Here is a 16,914-nt window from a genome sequence, read left to right as displayed (position 1 = left end):
TGTGACAAGAGAACAGAAAAGATAAGAGCAACTAAACAAATTAATCTCCTTGATTTACCTGGTATTACCCGTATTTCCCTGGAGTCATTTGAGGTTCTGGAGGACCAAGGTCTTCTTGTTCTCTGTGATGGCATCTCCTACAATGGCACATATCTTGTGCGGGAGGCACAGACAAGGAAGAGTGAAAAAACAGTTTCTAGCTCCAGAGCTTTAAAGAGGGTCGACCTCCAACACACCATCCGTTTTAAGGTCCACTCAGTCACAGAACAAGCCTGAGATGGTGGCCAAATTGCATCTGTCAAACTGCACTTGGGTTCTTTCCCTTAGCAGCTGCCTGAATGGAGTCATGATTGTAATAGGATTTTCAAGGTATGGAGAGCCTCCATCACCTAACAGGAAATAGCAGGAGGACAGAGGGTGTCACTATGAATGGAGGTGTTTTTTAGAATTGGGATATCAAACAAATATGTCCAAAAGCAGCCCTGATAAGCTGCATATTGCTAACATTTTAACTTAGTAATAATGTTTGAAGTGGAAAACATGGATGTAGTTGGATTTTGGTGGCTTGATTCTGATTGTCTCGTCCGTGACTCACACAGCTTCACTAAAAGGCATCATTTTGAACCTGTCTTGAAACTCCCTGACCAACTTCACCAGTGTTTTTGAGGTTTGGGCAAAATATGACCTAGTGTTTGTTCTGTCTGATTTACAGGGGATTTTGAGACATCAGATTCTTGAGCTGTGACCTTGAATGGTACTCCATGAGCACCCCAACAAAGACAAATGAGAAGCTCGCAGTAGTATTGACAGCCATGACGACGAGTGGTGAGTAACGTGTGTAAGGCTGCTCTGGAGATTTGGAAAGTTGGTTTGAAGTCCTCATTTTCTTCCAGATAGATGTTTAACACTGGTGTGTTAATGTTCATGAATGGACACCATGGTGTAAAATGCAATGTAAAACTACTGAAAAAAATATCACTAAATCACGGCCACTCAAATTTACAGCCACCAACTACAGTATATAAAACACTATATAAATTTAGTCCAAAAATTAACCTGCAAGTTGCTCCTCGAGCATTGGTGGAGGAAATATCTTTCACTGAAGTAAAAGTAGCAATGTCACATTAGTATCATTACATAAGTATCAAGAACAAATATACACTGGAGGTACAAAAAGTGAAAATACTCATTGTGCAGAAATATATATATGACTGCATTATGCACCAGTGTGTTCATCAATTACAGTTGCAGCTGGTTAATGTGCAGCTCAATTTAATCACTTTATATACTGATGGACAGCGTAACCTTTGAGTTAGTTAGGCTATTGGATAATTTGTAGGAGGAGGAAAGGGGAGCACATGCCACGACACATAGGTGACACAGAAGTAGAGAGGGTGAAAACCTATTAATATCTTGGCACCCACATCACCAAGGATCTCACCTGGTCTCACACCATACAACAGATGATCAAGAAATCCCAGCAGCGACTGTACTTCTTAAGAAAGCTGAGGAAATTTGGCATGCCAACCAACATCCTCAGTAACTTTTACAGTCGAGTGTACTCACCAGCTCAATGACAGTCTGGTATGGAAACTACTGCTCGGGACAGGAAGGCCCTCCAGCGTGTGATAAAAACGGCACAACTCATCTCAGGAGCAGCCTTTCCTCCAATCCAGGACATTAACAACAGCAGGGTCATCAGGAGGGCCCACAACATCATAAAGGACAGTACACACCATGACCCACAGTCTTTTCACATTTCTGCCATCAGGCAGGCGCTGCAGGAGTGTGAAATCCAGGACAAGACTGACCAACAGCTTCTACCCACAGGCCATCAGACTGCTGAATAACAACATGAAACACTCACATCATACTTACTGACTGCTTTAACTTGAACTGACTTGTTGCAACATTTGCATGAAGCATGGTACACTTTACATTTTTACCTAGGGTTTTAAACTTGTTTCTTTGTTTTTGCTATTTTTATTTATTTTTCTTGAATCTAACTTTAATTCTAATTGTTATTATTGTCTGGAGACTGGCAACTAAGAATTTCATTGTACAGTGCAAACTTTTGAGTTTTCTACTGTGCACTTCTTGAATCTTGAATTATTAATCTATATAAATATAAAGTAACTACAGTTACATTAAAAAGTTATAAAGTACTTCTAGGAGTAGAACTACAAAGTAGCATAAAATAAAAGAATTCAAGTAAAGTTCAAGTACCTCAAAGTTGTACTTCAGTAAAGTACTTGAGTAAATGTACTTCACTACATTGCACCACTGTCTTTAAGTAGCCTATGAGTCTGAGGCAAGGTTACTTCTACTTGAGTATTTCCATGTTATGCTACTTTTTACTTGTACCTCTGTTACATATCAGATGAATACTTCACACTCTACTTCATTAGTTTTCTGACAGCTAATGTTACTACAGAACTTTGCAAAAATTAACAATAAAAACCTGTGATGACGTTATGAGATGTGTGTTGCTGTAGATTAAACTGTTCAGAAAATAGGTAAATTTAAGGCCACCTTGATAAATTGAACATTAAAATTAATGTAATGCTGCATAAAGTGCATTTTGCTGATATATCATTTATATTTTTACTTATTCTTTTATTTTAGAAAAACGACAGAAGCACTCGAGGTTCTATAAAACATAATGCTGTGAGGTCCAAACAGCATAGTTTTATTGCTCAGCTTTCTGCAAGGGTACAAGAAGTGTATTACTTTGCTTCTTTATTGTCCTTATGTACAGGTGTCAGTTACAAGCTCACAGAGCAGCTGATGTGAAAAACTATGAACACATATACTGTAATAATAAATACAAAAACAGATAGGAAATCAAAAGAAATAAAACATGGTGCAGTTGTAAAAAAAAAAAATCTGTTTTGTATTGAATTCAATCAAAAGTCATTTACGCGCTCACACACTCTCTCTGACACACACACATGAATTTGCACATAAATCTGTAAATTTGTACTTAAAAGTGTGGGGAGAGAGTTCAGCTTCATCTGGTCTGTGACCGATTAAACCAGCGTTAAAGTTCATCATTTTGGCTCTTCATATATTCAGATACATCAGATCAATGAGAGCAGACGCACATCTCTTTGTATCACAGGTGTTCAACGCTTGAAAAAGTCAATGTTGACCTGCAAAAAAGTTGAAGACATCAGAATAATCTGTGTGCTTAACCGGGGAACAGTGTGACGTCCCCTCATCTGGAAGCTCTCAGACCCCCACAACCTTTGCACTGAAGACTGAACCAGCCAGAAAACTTGGTGCCAACAAAAAGTAACAAAGAGCAGAAGTGGACTGTGTGCACTGGACAAACATACATGTGTGCATATCAAGAACATGGGTGTGTGTGTGTGTGTGTGTGTGTGTGTGTGTGTGTGTGTATATATGTTATCTACATAAAAAAAAAAAAACTTGATCAGTCCATTAACTATTTGGTAAATAGAAGGAAGTGTCTGATTATAACTTGGAGCCCAAGTATGCATAATGTGTGCAAAAAAAAATAAATGTGTAATGCATTTCTCTTCTGCCTCTGAGTCAAGTTGTTAAAGGTAAAATCAAATAAGTTCTCTGTAACTGTACAAAGACGACAATTTCATGTTTCGCTTCTGCGTTTTGTTTCGTGATGACCATTAGAAAACTCGGCTCTGAGAATCAGCTAACAAAGTGTTCATGGTTACAAATAAATGCAGGCAGAGTACATATAAAAAAAGAACATTTAACTGATTTTTCCAAGTCGATCTAAGAGTAATAATTATGCAAATAAATAGGCTTTATCTCTTGAGCGTCCATTCATGCAAAGGGGGTTTTCTTTGGATGGAGGCTGTGGTGATGGAGACGCTCCTAACTCTGCCGCCTCTCGGGTTTTTCAGTGACTTTTCATTTTGGTTCAACATTTTCACCGTGTGTAGCACCCGGGAGTTCAGCAGCAGGCAACCTCCAACATCTGCAGCTCTGAGGATTTGAGGGCCACTGTCAGCATTCAGTCCTTTTAAAAAAATCCGTGCTGCAAACACACTGCTGCCGTGCATATGAAGTGACATTGCCGTCTGTGCTGTTAGGTGTTCAGTGGTGACACGCACCTCCAGAGCAGCAAATATGGCCGTTCATGTCCTCCGATGAAGGTATGTGTGTGTGTTCATGAGTGAAAGTGATTGACCAAAAGAAAATATCACCTGTAATATAACCTGCTGACTGTTACACTCTGTCATGGGTTTAAAGAGAGAGGCCTCTGAAGTCCTGTTTCCATTACAAGCAGTTTTACCCCTCCTCACACACTAGCCTAATAAATGTAAAATAAAAAAAAATTAAACAAAGGACAACTTCACCTGAGAATGCAAAGAGGTCTGTGACAGACGCCAACATGCTTGCATTTAAAATTGAACAGAAAGAACAAGCAACCATATACAAAATAGCTATGTATTTGTACATATATACTCAAAAATTACAGGTGTATAGATACTCTGTATATTTCTAATGAAGTCGCATAGCAAATGAAACATGATATATTTTTAATCTAGCGTGAAGAAAGCACTTCTGCCATCACTGCTCAGTTTGTAAAGTGCTCTAAAGTGACGAGAGAGAGACAAAGAAATACTTCTGCCTTTTTAAAACCGAGGATGTGACCGAAAATAGACGCCTGCCTCGAATAGCTTCTTATCAAGCCTGGTCCCGTGGACAGTTGTGCCCTTTTCACATATGATCTGACAGGAAGTGTGCTGGGTTATCTGGGTTGGATAAAATAATAGTAAAAAAACAAACAAAAAAAACATGCATACTGCCGGAGACAAATGTGAGAAACGGAAGACGAACCAGGCTCAAAACGTGAGGTTCAATCAGCTCTGCAGCTTTAAACACAGGGTGCTGTGCTAGTGAAGACGATTGGGAAGCTCATCTATAAACCGTCTACCTTCCTTGCATACAAATGTGTACACATGCAGAAACAAACAGACACACATTTGCAGGAGCTGTGGCCACACTGCGGTGATTGTGGGGGGGAAAAAAAAGAAAAAAAAAAGATTCACACCTTCTTCTTCTTCACCAGAGTCCGTCTTCCTCATCGTTCAATAACACACCACAAGCTCGACTCAGAGACGCCACGAAACATCAGACCCACGTCCAGGTCAGTCTGTACATAAGTTCCATTTCAAAATGATATATAAACAATTTAAATCATATGGTTTACAGTCACAGCATGACTGATGGTATGAAAATCAGACTTACTACAAAGCATTACTGTCAATGAAAGATTTTCTACTCTGCATTTGAATTACATTATCCATCAATACATATGATTTTGGAATGAAACGATTTACATATCAAAGCATTACACCGAGGTAGGATGAATCTGCGGCGCTCCGACACAACAAAGCACACAAACTCTGCAGCCATGAGGACTGGAAGGTGTGTTGGTTGAGGTTAGATGGCTACCAAGGGCAAGATATGGCTACCTGCAGTGTTAGAGATTCAGTAGCATGACAAGGATCCATTCAATCAGTTTAAATTGCAAAACAAAATGGCGACTCACTGCTCTCAAATGCCGGGGGACAATTTTTGAAAACACTACACTGTGAGTTGATAAACTGCCTCCTGATTTGATAAGATCTAAAGTAAGACGACGGTTCCTTTTTCTGAACGCAAAAGGAGCCGTCAAAAACAAACTGCTCTCTTTACAACAACTCGCAGCTGCTGAAAGAAATGCAGCAGCTCTTAATTTGCTCTCCGCATTTCACACAAACTACACCATAACAAAACAAAAAACAAATGAATACAAATTAAATGACAGGGATGACTCTTTAGCAGCTCTTCAAACAGACATCGATGAGGGAAGAGTGTGGAGAGCGGTGAGAGAGGAGGAAGACTGCAGGCTGGTCGATGACGCACGTAGCAGGCTCTGAGTGAGCCTGTCTGCACGCCGCAGTGACATAATAGTCTATCTGAGTCCTGCACACACAGCTACACATGTTCACACACAAACACACTCTCCGACGTGTCTCTCATTCCACTGCGAAGCCACAGGTCTCCTCGATCGCAGTCAGCAGCTTGTCGTACAACTTGTCGTAGCTCTCGTAGGGCGGAATGTCAATCCGATTGAAGCTGGAGAGAAGATAAAGAGTTCACATGAACAAAGCTGTGAGAGACTGAAAGGTACTGATTTCTGTTAGTGTGATAGGTTCAGTGCATATTGTGTGCGTGTGTGCAGCGGCATGTGGCACACACCAGGTATGGGCTTTGGGCAGATTGTTGGTGTTAGCATCGATCTGATGAATGGTGAAGAGTCTGGGTCCCGCAGCGCCTGCAGGCAAAACACAAACAGGATGCATCAGGAGCAGTCCAGCATCAGATTCCACTGTTAAGTTACTCACTAGCATCTTAGCTAACAAAGCCCTGATGCCTTTTTAATCCAGCCTCTGCTCTATTAGCCAATATTTCATCAGAGGGTTTCTTTTCCTGGTCTGAAACATGCTCCTGATAAAAAAAACAATTTTGTCACCATACTGAAATTTCTAACTTTGTTACAGTACCTTGAAAAATATCAATATTCAATACCACTTTTGATAGAGATGGAGAACTTGACATTGAGGGCAAACAAATTTTGGTAAAAGATAAATATAACAAGGCTATAACATGACAATGATGACTTTACTTTTCTTGGTTAGTAGCACAGAACACCATAATAATTAATTACACTTCCTTCTTAGTAATTAAAACCTTTTTACATTAATGAAAAGAATATTCTTCTCACAGCAGTGCACATGTTCAAAAGCTTTTGAGACTGTCACGCATTAAAAATACAATAAAGTGCAAGTAAAAAATGAAACAAAACTGTGCCACTAAAATCGAGAGGACAGCACCTTCAAGTAAATGAGAGGAGGCGGGGTTACGGAGCACAACAGTGGTGTGTGTGTCAACGCGCGGTCAGAGAGAAGAGCAAGAAAAGCACTATCAGTAGTATTGATAGTTTAAAAAATTTGTATTATAACCGTTTCAAATATTCAGAGTAGATATATATCCATGTATTCTAGAGTATGGACATTTCAAACTTTTGAAAAAACAAAACCAAAACGAAAGAATCCTTCTGTGAGCAATGAAAGCACGTGAGACTTAAGCCAGATCAGAAGTGGGGCAGGACCTCAGCTCTCTGAAGTTAGATTTAGAAAACCATCAGGACTGGAGACAGAGACTTGTCTGAGAGACAGGTTAACACACAAACACACACACACCTTTTCCACCAAAATTAGCATGTACGTACAAGTTTTTTTAAATGCGGCAAAACCTGCTGAAGAGGTGATGGACGGCTTGACATTGCCAAAGGATGAATATAGCTTTTAGTTTTTTTCCTGATGTGTCATATTCGATTCTACCAACATGCCAGAAAACAGGTTCATAAACAGAAAGCCGTATTGAGGCCAGTGAAAATGTTGCATGGTTACCTCTTTAAAGTATGAAAATCAGTGCCGACTAATTTGGAACGATGTTTAAGTGCTGCTTAAATGGAGTCAGAGCAAATTTTCAGTGGTGCTTCACTGCATCATGGAAAAGGAGTGTAAATTTAGCGTGTCCACCCAGGTTTCATGTTCCCATCACTGCCTATCAGAGATGGAGCCGATAAATACCCGTGACTACTGCAGAGTCATTTGTCCTGGGAGTGAGTGTGGATTATAACCTTTCCCACTCTAAACAAAAGGCAGATGTCAGTGGGTGTTAGTGTGTGTTTTGGTCCTGTGGGAAAGGGGCTACCGAATCAGAAAAGTACCCTGTAAAGCCTTGAAGCCTTGCAGTGGGACTCTGGATGAGCCAGTGACAAACTGCAGTAGCCGGGCCCTCCTCTCCTCGTCAAACGACTCCACGGCTTTCCAAAACCACTTGACGATGTTGCTGTCGGGGGTACAGTGCTTCAGACGGGTGTTTGACTTCCAGTCAGAGATGTCGATCTTTCCCAGGCCGCACACTATCAGCTGGAGGTAGACAGGGAGACAGACACTTAATGATACTATACCACAGAAGTGTACCTGAGGTAATTATTGTATTGTGGACGATGTTATAGAAGATTTTTTTATCCTGTACCTCCAGTTCTTTTTCATCAAAGGATTTGAGCAGGTGTTGAGGAATAACCTCATTGAAGCCTTTCTGCAGAGCCAGAAACTGAGCCTCGATGCCATGCAGGAAACGCCAGTTCACATACAACCTGCAGCGAACATGAGAGAGGAGGGAGGGGGAGGAACACAGAGAGAGCCTGTCAGAATATTGTACACTTGAGAGACTGCAAATACAGATTTATGCTTTGTCTTTGTGTATGTGCATCTCTCTCCTTACCTGACATACTCCTTCTTGGTGTCCTCTGTGACGGGGACGCTCTTGCCGTTAGGTTTGAGCTCATGTTGGATGATTTCTCCGTAGGCGTTGTGCTCTACGCAGAAAGTGTGGTCCAGGACGCCAGTGATGTCATTGTCCCTGAAGAGGAGGAGGGCAGGTTAGAGAAAAGGTGTGTAACAATAAGAATCAGCTCTCAGCTTCTGCAGAAATAATTTCTCTGTAGTTAATTTTTAGGATTTTGTGCGACGAAAATGAGACACAGTAGTCATCTGCACTTGACATCCTGACCATGTGTAACTGTGAGTAATTTATCATCCTTAACTTCCATGTGGTCAGTGATGACTCAGCAGAGATTGCTACTTCACATACATAATAGTGGATTGCCTTATCAAAAGTAAGAAGTTCTATCAAGGGAAGATGGTCGCAGCATCCTCATGCGTCAAACATGCAGGAGAACGCTTGAACCACCAAGTGTTCATTTTTGAGATCGGATGTCATTAGCTCACAAGTCAGCAGAGGGCGCCACAGTCATTACAGAGTGGAGGACAGTGGGGTTGAGTTGTGTGTGCATCTCAAATATACTACTTCATGTGCTGTGTCCCTTTTTAAAATGCTTTTTGTGTATATATGTGTGATGTTTTTGTCATCTGTAAAAGTTGTTTTCTTACTCCACAGGTACAACAGGAAATCCTGTATTAAGTTACAGGTAAGTTACAGGACAGAACGTTGTTGGGTAATCTGTATTTCTACTTGTTTTGATAAGAAAATTGCCTTTGCGCTTCATATCAGTTCTATATGTGTTTCCTCTGCCACTGAGAGAATTTAGAAAATAATGGGAAACAAAATCTTACAGGATCCAGACAAGGCTGTTGTGGAGGTCGGGGTCGACGGACTCCATATCGTCCAGCGTGATTGGTTTTCCCAGCAGCTGTTTGTAGAAGGGCAGAGTGAAGCCTCCGTCGATGTAGTGGCCGTGGAACACCGCCATGCCCATGATACGCCCCACGAAGTGGAAGTATGACAGGTGCTCCTGCACATTTACACAGGGATATTGATATGAAGGCTTTCATTCATATCATGTAGGTTCAGATTATACAGCTTCAGTTTTCACTACAATGCCAGTACATGAGTTGCACCAGGGAGAGGAGATGGTTCACTGCTTTATAAAGCTTCAGCATAACTTACAGTAGAGCTTTTTCCATTTGAAGCTTCTATTGAGGTTTTTGATTCAAATGTCAGTCATCTATGATGTCATCACCTTAAATAAATCCTGGAATAAACTCGTGAATTTGTTTTGATGGAGCTTTGAGCACAATATGAATGCAGATACATAATGTTTGCTTGTTTTTTGTTGTGCAATTTATGGTGCTGTTAAGATTGCTGCTTTCAATATAGTGCCTGAGGGACAGCAGTTTCTGGGCTGCAGTAAAAATATTGTTTTTGAAAGGCCAAATGCCAACAAATATGACTGAAACAGAATATTTCGTTGGATTAAAAACACGTTGTGAATTTGTAAGTTTTGACTTTTGGACTTTACAACTCTGGAGTTATAGGACTCTCGTGAGTGAGAAATCATCTCACGCACCCATCACTTGAATCTAATTTTACAATTATTACATTACTTAAAACATTAGTGAAGCCTATCTTTAACTGCAACTGTGCAGACATACTGGGTATAAACTAAATAATTAGACATGCAAAAGAAAAAATAAAGAATTCAAATGTTAATTCAAATCGAATGTCGACTTAATGAGCGAAGCTTTGAACTATTTGATACAGCCATAATTAATGTCTGCATACTGAGCAGAACCCACTTACCAAATGGATCATTTCAATTTTCTATCATTATGAAATTCAAATTGTAATAATTACTCTCTCATGAGCTTTTTAAAATCAAGAAATTCACATGGAGTCACAGAAAGATGAAATCAGTCTGGAGACTTGCCTCCCTTTAAACTTCTACTTTTTGTCTGATTCTATCTTACTCATCCAAAAAGCATCCTTGTAGATATTCTCATAGAAAAGCATGTCCTGTTTCTGTCTGTATCTACTGACTGGCTGGATACATACATTATTATCATATGTCTATTTATTAACAAGTTTTAAATGACTAAAAAACAAAACAGTTCCTACCGGGTTGACAGCAGAGTCGGGGTTAATCTGTAAAGTGTAGATGTCATCTCTGGAGTACTGGAACAGGCCATAGTACGGGTTCAGCATCTCATGGGACAACAGGTATAACCATTCCCTAACACACAAACACATACACATATGTACTGTGAAAAAAATATACCTCAAAACAAGCATGACAAAATGTTTCCTGACATTTACAGCCAAAGTACCTTGCTACCCCGCCATAGTCCAGCCCCTCTTCTCCTCTGAATTTGATCATCAGTCTTTTCCAGAGATCCTTTGGACGCATCTTCATCACCTGCCGGTACGACTCCTACAATTCAACACAAACAGCTGATTTAATACAATGCAGTGCACAAAACAAGAGCTTTAATATTACAGATCATGACTCTAATATAGTTTGAGCGACATCACTACTACCTTGGCTGAATGGAAGAATTGTAAATATTAACTTTGGAAGTTTGCTGGTGTGTGTGTGTGCACATAGTGTTAAGCTGTGTAACTTAGCACTGTATGTACACACACTACGCAACATCAAATACCGTAAGCTAGTACTAACTAGTGATGGGAAATGACCTGATTCCTGCAGCAGACGTCTCCAACTCAGCTTGAGCCTGACAGGACTGACAACACTGACATACTCAGGCCAGGTATGGGCTCATTTTCATCTGCACACTGTGCACTTGGGGCAGACTCAAGACTAAAATACAGCCTCCATTACTAGCACTGAATCTTAAAGTAGTACTTTAAAAAGAATAAATTGATTCCAGTGCATTCTGGTAATTCTGTCCTAGCCTCTCTTTGTCGCAATCCTCCTCCCAGTTACAGTTAAAACAAATAGTCTGTGCGTTCCTTTTTTACATTACATAAGAATCATCTCTGTGTCTGTCCTCTAAGAGGAGTCCAAAAACTCAAAGGCCATGCACCAGTAAACAATATCCAGCCACAGCAGCAGCACTGTGAAAGTGTGAGAGTGAGCTATAAGATGCTACTGAACACTGAAATCTTTTAGATACTCTGAACTCAAGTTATCGAACATGATGGTGAGCAAAAATATTTGGGAGCAAAGTGCACAATACATTGAAAACCTCAATTGAATCAATGATGGAATGCACACCTAGTGATTTTATTTGTGTCAACCTGTGGCACAGAACACGTGTCGACAGGAGATCAGACTATAACCATTGTAAGTACATGCACACACTCATGCGAACACACTGCCAGCGGTTAACTGCAGCACTGGTTCCTGCACCAAAACCTCAAGTGGATCTGCAGGGCTGGTTTTCACACTTAACTTTCCCCCTTCCACAGCTGTCACGTCGAAGAAGGATGAAGTCATATTTTTCATTGCTCAACTTGTAGTTATGAAGTTATGTCTGGCCTCGAATACTTGCCACTGCTGCCTTAGCTCCATTCCTCACCCGCTCCTTCCCACCCTCCCCTCTCCCCCCCTCCTTCCCCATCTCTTTAGCTGCTGAAATCATCCAGAAAGAATGCCTTGCCTTGGTAGAACAAATGATTGGGAGAGCAAGAAAAAGAGAGGCAGAGGAGGAGGAGGAGAAGAAAAGTAACAGAGAAATCGTTTTTGTGTGGTGTTGTGAAGGCCTTTCTGTTCTGCCTTTCCCTGGAAATCATAAAGCGGTTCTGAGTAGTGGTTCTGTGCTGCCCTGGGCCCTTTTCTGGTGCACGTCGTAAACAGGGTGAAAAAATGCCTGTAAAATGCAAAGATCTGGGTTTGGAAGCATTCTGCTATTGTTTTCATGGAGGTTTCGAGTTTGCACGTCAGCATGTGATGCTTTCGTGAATGCCAGATGGGGAATTTTACGAACACATGGTCAATGCACATTATACAAATTCAAAGTAAATTCTGTATGTGCTTGTGTTTGCAGCTGTGCTCAGATGCCCTTCTACAGTCAACCAACTGTTTAGGTAAGGGTGTCATGTTTACAAGAATCAAGACTAGTTTTCGGAGCATTTCAGGTGTGTGGGTTTTTTTTTGTGTTTGTGTAGTTTGTCTTTTTACCTCAAATATCTCCTCACGGCACACCTCGATGCGGCAGTGGCCCGCCTGGGGTTGTTGCTGAGAAAGTTCCTGCCGCAGGATCTTCAGCTTCTGCACCAGGTCTCTCTTGTATTTGGGCACCGTCAGGCACTCTGCCTCTTCAGGCAGCTGGGCCGGGGACAGAGCTTGCTGAGGGACCCCTGGACCACCCTGGTCCTTCAACTGAGGCGGATGACTGAGAGGGATAATGTGGAAAGGAGTAACAGTCAAGGAGGGATGGAGGAGGAGAAGAGCAGTTGAACAGATGGAGGGAGATCGACAAGGTATGAACGGGTAAATGAGGGGCAAGACGGAAAGGCAGAAGGGAAAAGACAAAAGAGTAGCATGTCAGTATGATTCACCATGTAAACAGCAGTGTTAAACATTTTGTCCTGAGCTGCTCTTTTCCAACTTCTATTTGATGTATTGCAGCGGTTTGCTGTCATATAGTCATGAGTATATATTACAATGTTTCTCATGCACTGCTTTGACTCCAGGCAACAGATTTATACAAGAAGAAAGAGGGACATGTCCTGTAGGGAAATCCCCAACCCCTCCATCTCAAATATCCACTAACCGCTGAACTCGGGAGTTTTGTACGAAATTCCCTCTCTGGCCCTCACAAAGCAAAGAGCACTAAACAGAGCCCTAAGCCCCGAGTAAATCTGATCCAGACCTGTGGACACACTGGGCCTTTGACCAGACGTTTGGTAAATATCTCCAGCAGGAAAGACAGAGAGAGGGAGATAAACCCCCGGTAAGCGGAGAGAAAGAGACACACACAGAGAAAAGGTGGTGTAAGAGTAGCTGGCGCCTCCGGCTAGCTGATGTTCTCTCTGCCCTCCTCCGTTATACATTTCTCTTCAAGTCTAAAATATCCAACTTTAAAGCCCCCCTCCAGGCACGTTTTAAAGTATGTAAAAAGACTCTGTTATAATCGATACTTTGCTTAACACCGTTTAACACTGCCCACATAAAAAGTTTTTAAAGAACTCTGAAAAGAGGGCAGATGCTGATCTACTCTTTCTCCCTTGTTGAGAAATTCTGGATCTGGCTTCTGCCATCCCTGCTTCTGTAGGTTTGTTTTCACCTTCTCCAGTACTGCTTGTACTAGGTTGACCAGCAAAAGAGCAGTTTGCATCAAGTGGCAAGCGTTAGAAGAAACAGCAGAGAGATTCAGCCATACATGTTGAGCCTCAGTCAGACCCAGACTCAGATGAGGAGTCAGTACTGCAACAAAATCAGCGACTAGCAGATGTGTCATGTTGTTTGTTACCAGAGGTCTAATCAAAGTTTGTAGAACGATACAGTCTGTCTGCTGATATTTTTATATTAGGAGTTATAAGTCTGCCCAGGGCTGGAGGATTCAGGTTTGCCGGCGTCTGCACATTAGACAGCGATCTAGTTCACCCAGGGTACATTTGAATCTCCAATTTTAGGTATGTGCAATGATATCGCCCCCTTCAGTAGAGTACCGACAAACTTTGCCCACATATAAGTCAATATTATCAAGGTCAGACATTTTAGGGGACTTAAACATGACAAAAACACATTTTTGAGTGTAGGGGATTTTTAATTCCCCCGAAATCATTACTCCAGCTGTATCTCTCTCTGTAACTCTTTTCTATTTGACGACAGCTTTACCTCCTGTCAAATGTAAAGAAGCTGACAGTCAAGGCTGATAAGGTATCCCCGCTCAACACCAACCACAATTAGATCTCCCATCATCTGACCACTGGAGCTGCCACCCTTCCTCATACTTTGAGGTGAAGGGGGGAGAAAAACGCCAACATTTTTCTTAACATCCAGGCTTGTTGGCATCAACTAGCACAAGCACTGAGGATGCCTTTGTCTTCGCTGCAATCAAGGTTCTGATAAATGTAGATTCCAGCAGCTGCTCTGAGGTCATGTTTGCCTGGTCAAAGTGCAGCCTTGTTTTGTAATTTTGCAATTTTCGGGACAAGAGGGCTAAGTGTGGGAAAGGGTGTGAGCTGGGAAGCGAGCCTGTTGCACAGTGTACTGAGGAACTCAGTTCAAAGAACATAGCTTCTGACCTTCATCCCCTTTTACTCTCTTGCCATTCAGGGCCTGTACATTCTAAAAAAAGATGAGACAACTATAAAATACAATCTTGGCAAAAGGTGAGCCATGGTCAGTGTTGTAGTTCTGGCCTACTCCAGCCCTCATTGTGGTGTTGGTGGTGGGATGCCTGGGTGGGCCTCGTGAAAACATAATCCATCTCTCCCTTAAACAGGACAGCAGCCCTCACTTTCCTGTGAGGAGACGCTGAGCCAGCAGAGGACTTATTTAAAAGAGGCTACTGTCCTCCGCTGGGAGTGGAGTGTCGAGGCTGCTGTTGGCCAAACAAAGACTGAATTGGCATACAAAAAAGGAAAGGAGACTTTCTAAGGTAGCAGCATATAGCCACCCACTTATTCCGACACTTGTACATTTGGGTTCTCTGGTTCAGTGGGTTGAAAAAGGCCTCGTCTATTTGGGCTTTCCAAACTAAACGGGTGCAGTGTTTCGCTAGTCTATCCCTGTATAATCAAGTCCGCTGCTATTTATTTTATTGGCAGGCGCTGGAGCTCCTAGCATGTCAAAGAAAGGGTAAGACTGCAGCAGAGCAGTCCTGAAAACCACTTTAGGAAGGAGGAGGGGAAGAAAAGATGGCCTTAAAACAAAATGGAATGAGTTGCTTTTGGCTGGGAGGCTCAAGAACCATATAATAAAGCGTAATTTCAGCGCACTTTTTCTTTTTTCTTTCTGAGGGCATGGTGTAATTAAAAATACGTTTCGACATAGTTCATCGTCTCTGGTTTCCTAACGGGACGAGCTCTGCATATTTGATGGTAAATATAGAAAATACAAGCACAGCAAAGCTGAAAATCTGCCCGAGCTAAAAGAGAGAAAAGGTTCCTATTGCTGTGACAGCTCGGGTGAAATACTACTCAGGGAGAAATATAAATTTCAAATTCAATATAAGAGCCAGAGGATCTTATTATTGTTATTCCAAGGTGGAAGGAGCGGGAGGAAAAGAAGCTGAAGAAGTCAAGAAAGGAAGGAGTGAGCATTTGCCAGAGCTGGGTCACCTGCGCCTGAACCTGCCGAGTCATGATAGGCCTCCATCCTCTGCCTGTGTTTGCAGGGAGGCAGACTGGGTATGTGTTACGTGAGAGAGTGCATGAGAGCGCAAGGCTGCGTGCTTGTGTGTGTGAGAGAAAGTGTGCTTCTCTTCCATGGCAGCTGGCACAGGTGGGCTGTAATGAGTGTTGAGTAGGTGTAGTGGTGTTAAAGCCACACCAGCCACCCCAACACACCCCCTCTGCCCCCCCACCCAGCACGGAGAATCAAAGGGCTCTTTATGAGTCCGAGTATCAGCTGGTGCCCTGCTCTTTTTACACTTGCCTAAAAAGCAAGAGAGGACAGAGAGGTTGGCCAAATACTGAAGCCGATTTAACAGAACGTGGAGTCAAACTGTGTGCATGCGAGTGCAGAATTATTTACTTGGACAACATGTGTTATGCCAGTAAATGTTCTATCTCTAACATTCTCCCCACCTATCAAACATCTGCACACTTCTATTGGTTTCAAAAATACAGGAAGTACAGGAAACCAGCAGCAGACACGCTGCAGTGATGAGACTGCCTGCTGACGAAAATATGTTGCATTTGACGACACTTTCTGAGAATAACAAATGAAAGCTTTGCAAGATGTCGCAATTGCAGAAAACAATCGGCTGTACGTTCTGCTTTGACTTGACATATAACTCATACTGAGCACAGCATATGAGACCACACTGACTCCACGGTGCAGTACACTGAGTGTGTGAATAAAACAGAAGTAATTTAGAAAGAGTAAATTTCTTTCTGTATGGATTTCAGCTTTCAACTAGCCTGACCACGGCCCCGTACTCCTGTTCACGCCTATACAGACGGCCCTCTAATACACCACATGCAGACAGATTTACCCTGCTATATATACTGTTTAGACGACTGGCATTTACTCTACCATCAAGTCACACGTCAGCTTTAAAAAGTACAGTAGATATGTCAAATACTGTATCACATGTATCACTAACCCAACAATTTGAATATATATTTATATTTCTACAGATTAAATACACCACCCAGCTATAATGTACCAAATATAATATAATATATAATCATCACTTCTTAAAACATCAATGCAGATGTTGATATAAATGTCATGATGATTTATAACTTGGTTGGGAAAATACCTGCTGATGCCCACTAAACCCAAATCCAGCAGCGACTAAAAATACCTTCAGCAAACACTGATGTAATCTTTCAGACATATACTATGTGCTGGTGCAAGGGAGGAAGAGAAGTATGTGAGAGACAGTGTGGCAGACCACAGTAATGTAGCTGTGTCTGACTGTCTGA

The 16,914-nt window shown here is 41.7% G+C and overlaps 1 protein-coding gene across 1 annotated transcript in view; it reads right to left on the bottom strand.

The window, feature by feature from the left end:
* Positions 1-2,650: 2,650 nt before the first annotated feature.
* The window catches only part of LOC126389725 (E3 ubiquitin-protein ligase SMURF2-like), a 71,935-nt gene continuing 57,671 nt past the window's right edge, over positions 2,651-16,914 (bottom strand). Inside the window, exons 12-20 of the mRNA XM_050043551.1 lie at positions 12,491-12,704; positions 10,677-10,780; positions 10,468-10,582; positions 9,186-9,364; positions 8,335-8,472; positions 8,086-8,206; positions 7,775-7,976; positions 6,238-6,313; positions 2,651-6,114 (exon numbers count right to left, since the gene is read on the bottom strand). Of these exons, the coding sequence (XP_049899508.1) occupies positions 6,015-6,114; positions 6,238-6,313; positions 7,775-7,976; positions 8,086-8,206; positions 8,335-8,472; positions 9,186-9,364; positions 10,468-10,582; positions 10,677-10,780; positions 12,491-12,704 (1,249 nt within the window). The 3' untranslated portion in view covers positions 2,651-6,014. The remainder of the gene's footprint in view (positions 6,115-6,237; positions 6,314-7,774; positions 7,977-8,085; positions 8,207-8,334; positions 8,473-9,185; positions 9,365-10,467; positions 10,583-10,676; positions 10,781-12,490; positions 12,705-16,914) is intronic.

This window comes from Epinephelus moara, chromosome 5 (genome assembly GCF_006386435.1).
Source record: "Epinephelus moara isolate mb chromosome 5, YSFRI_EMoa_1.0, whole genome shotgun sequence".
Lineage (NCBI taxonomy): Eukaryota > Metazoa > Chordata > Actinopteri > Perciformes > Serranidae > Epinephelus > Epinephelus moara.
The sequence above is the reverse complement of the archived record's forward strand: the minus strand, read 5'-3'. Positions and strand labels throughout refer to the sequence as shown.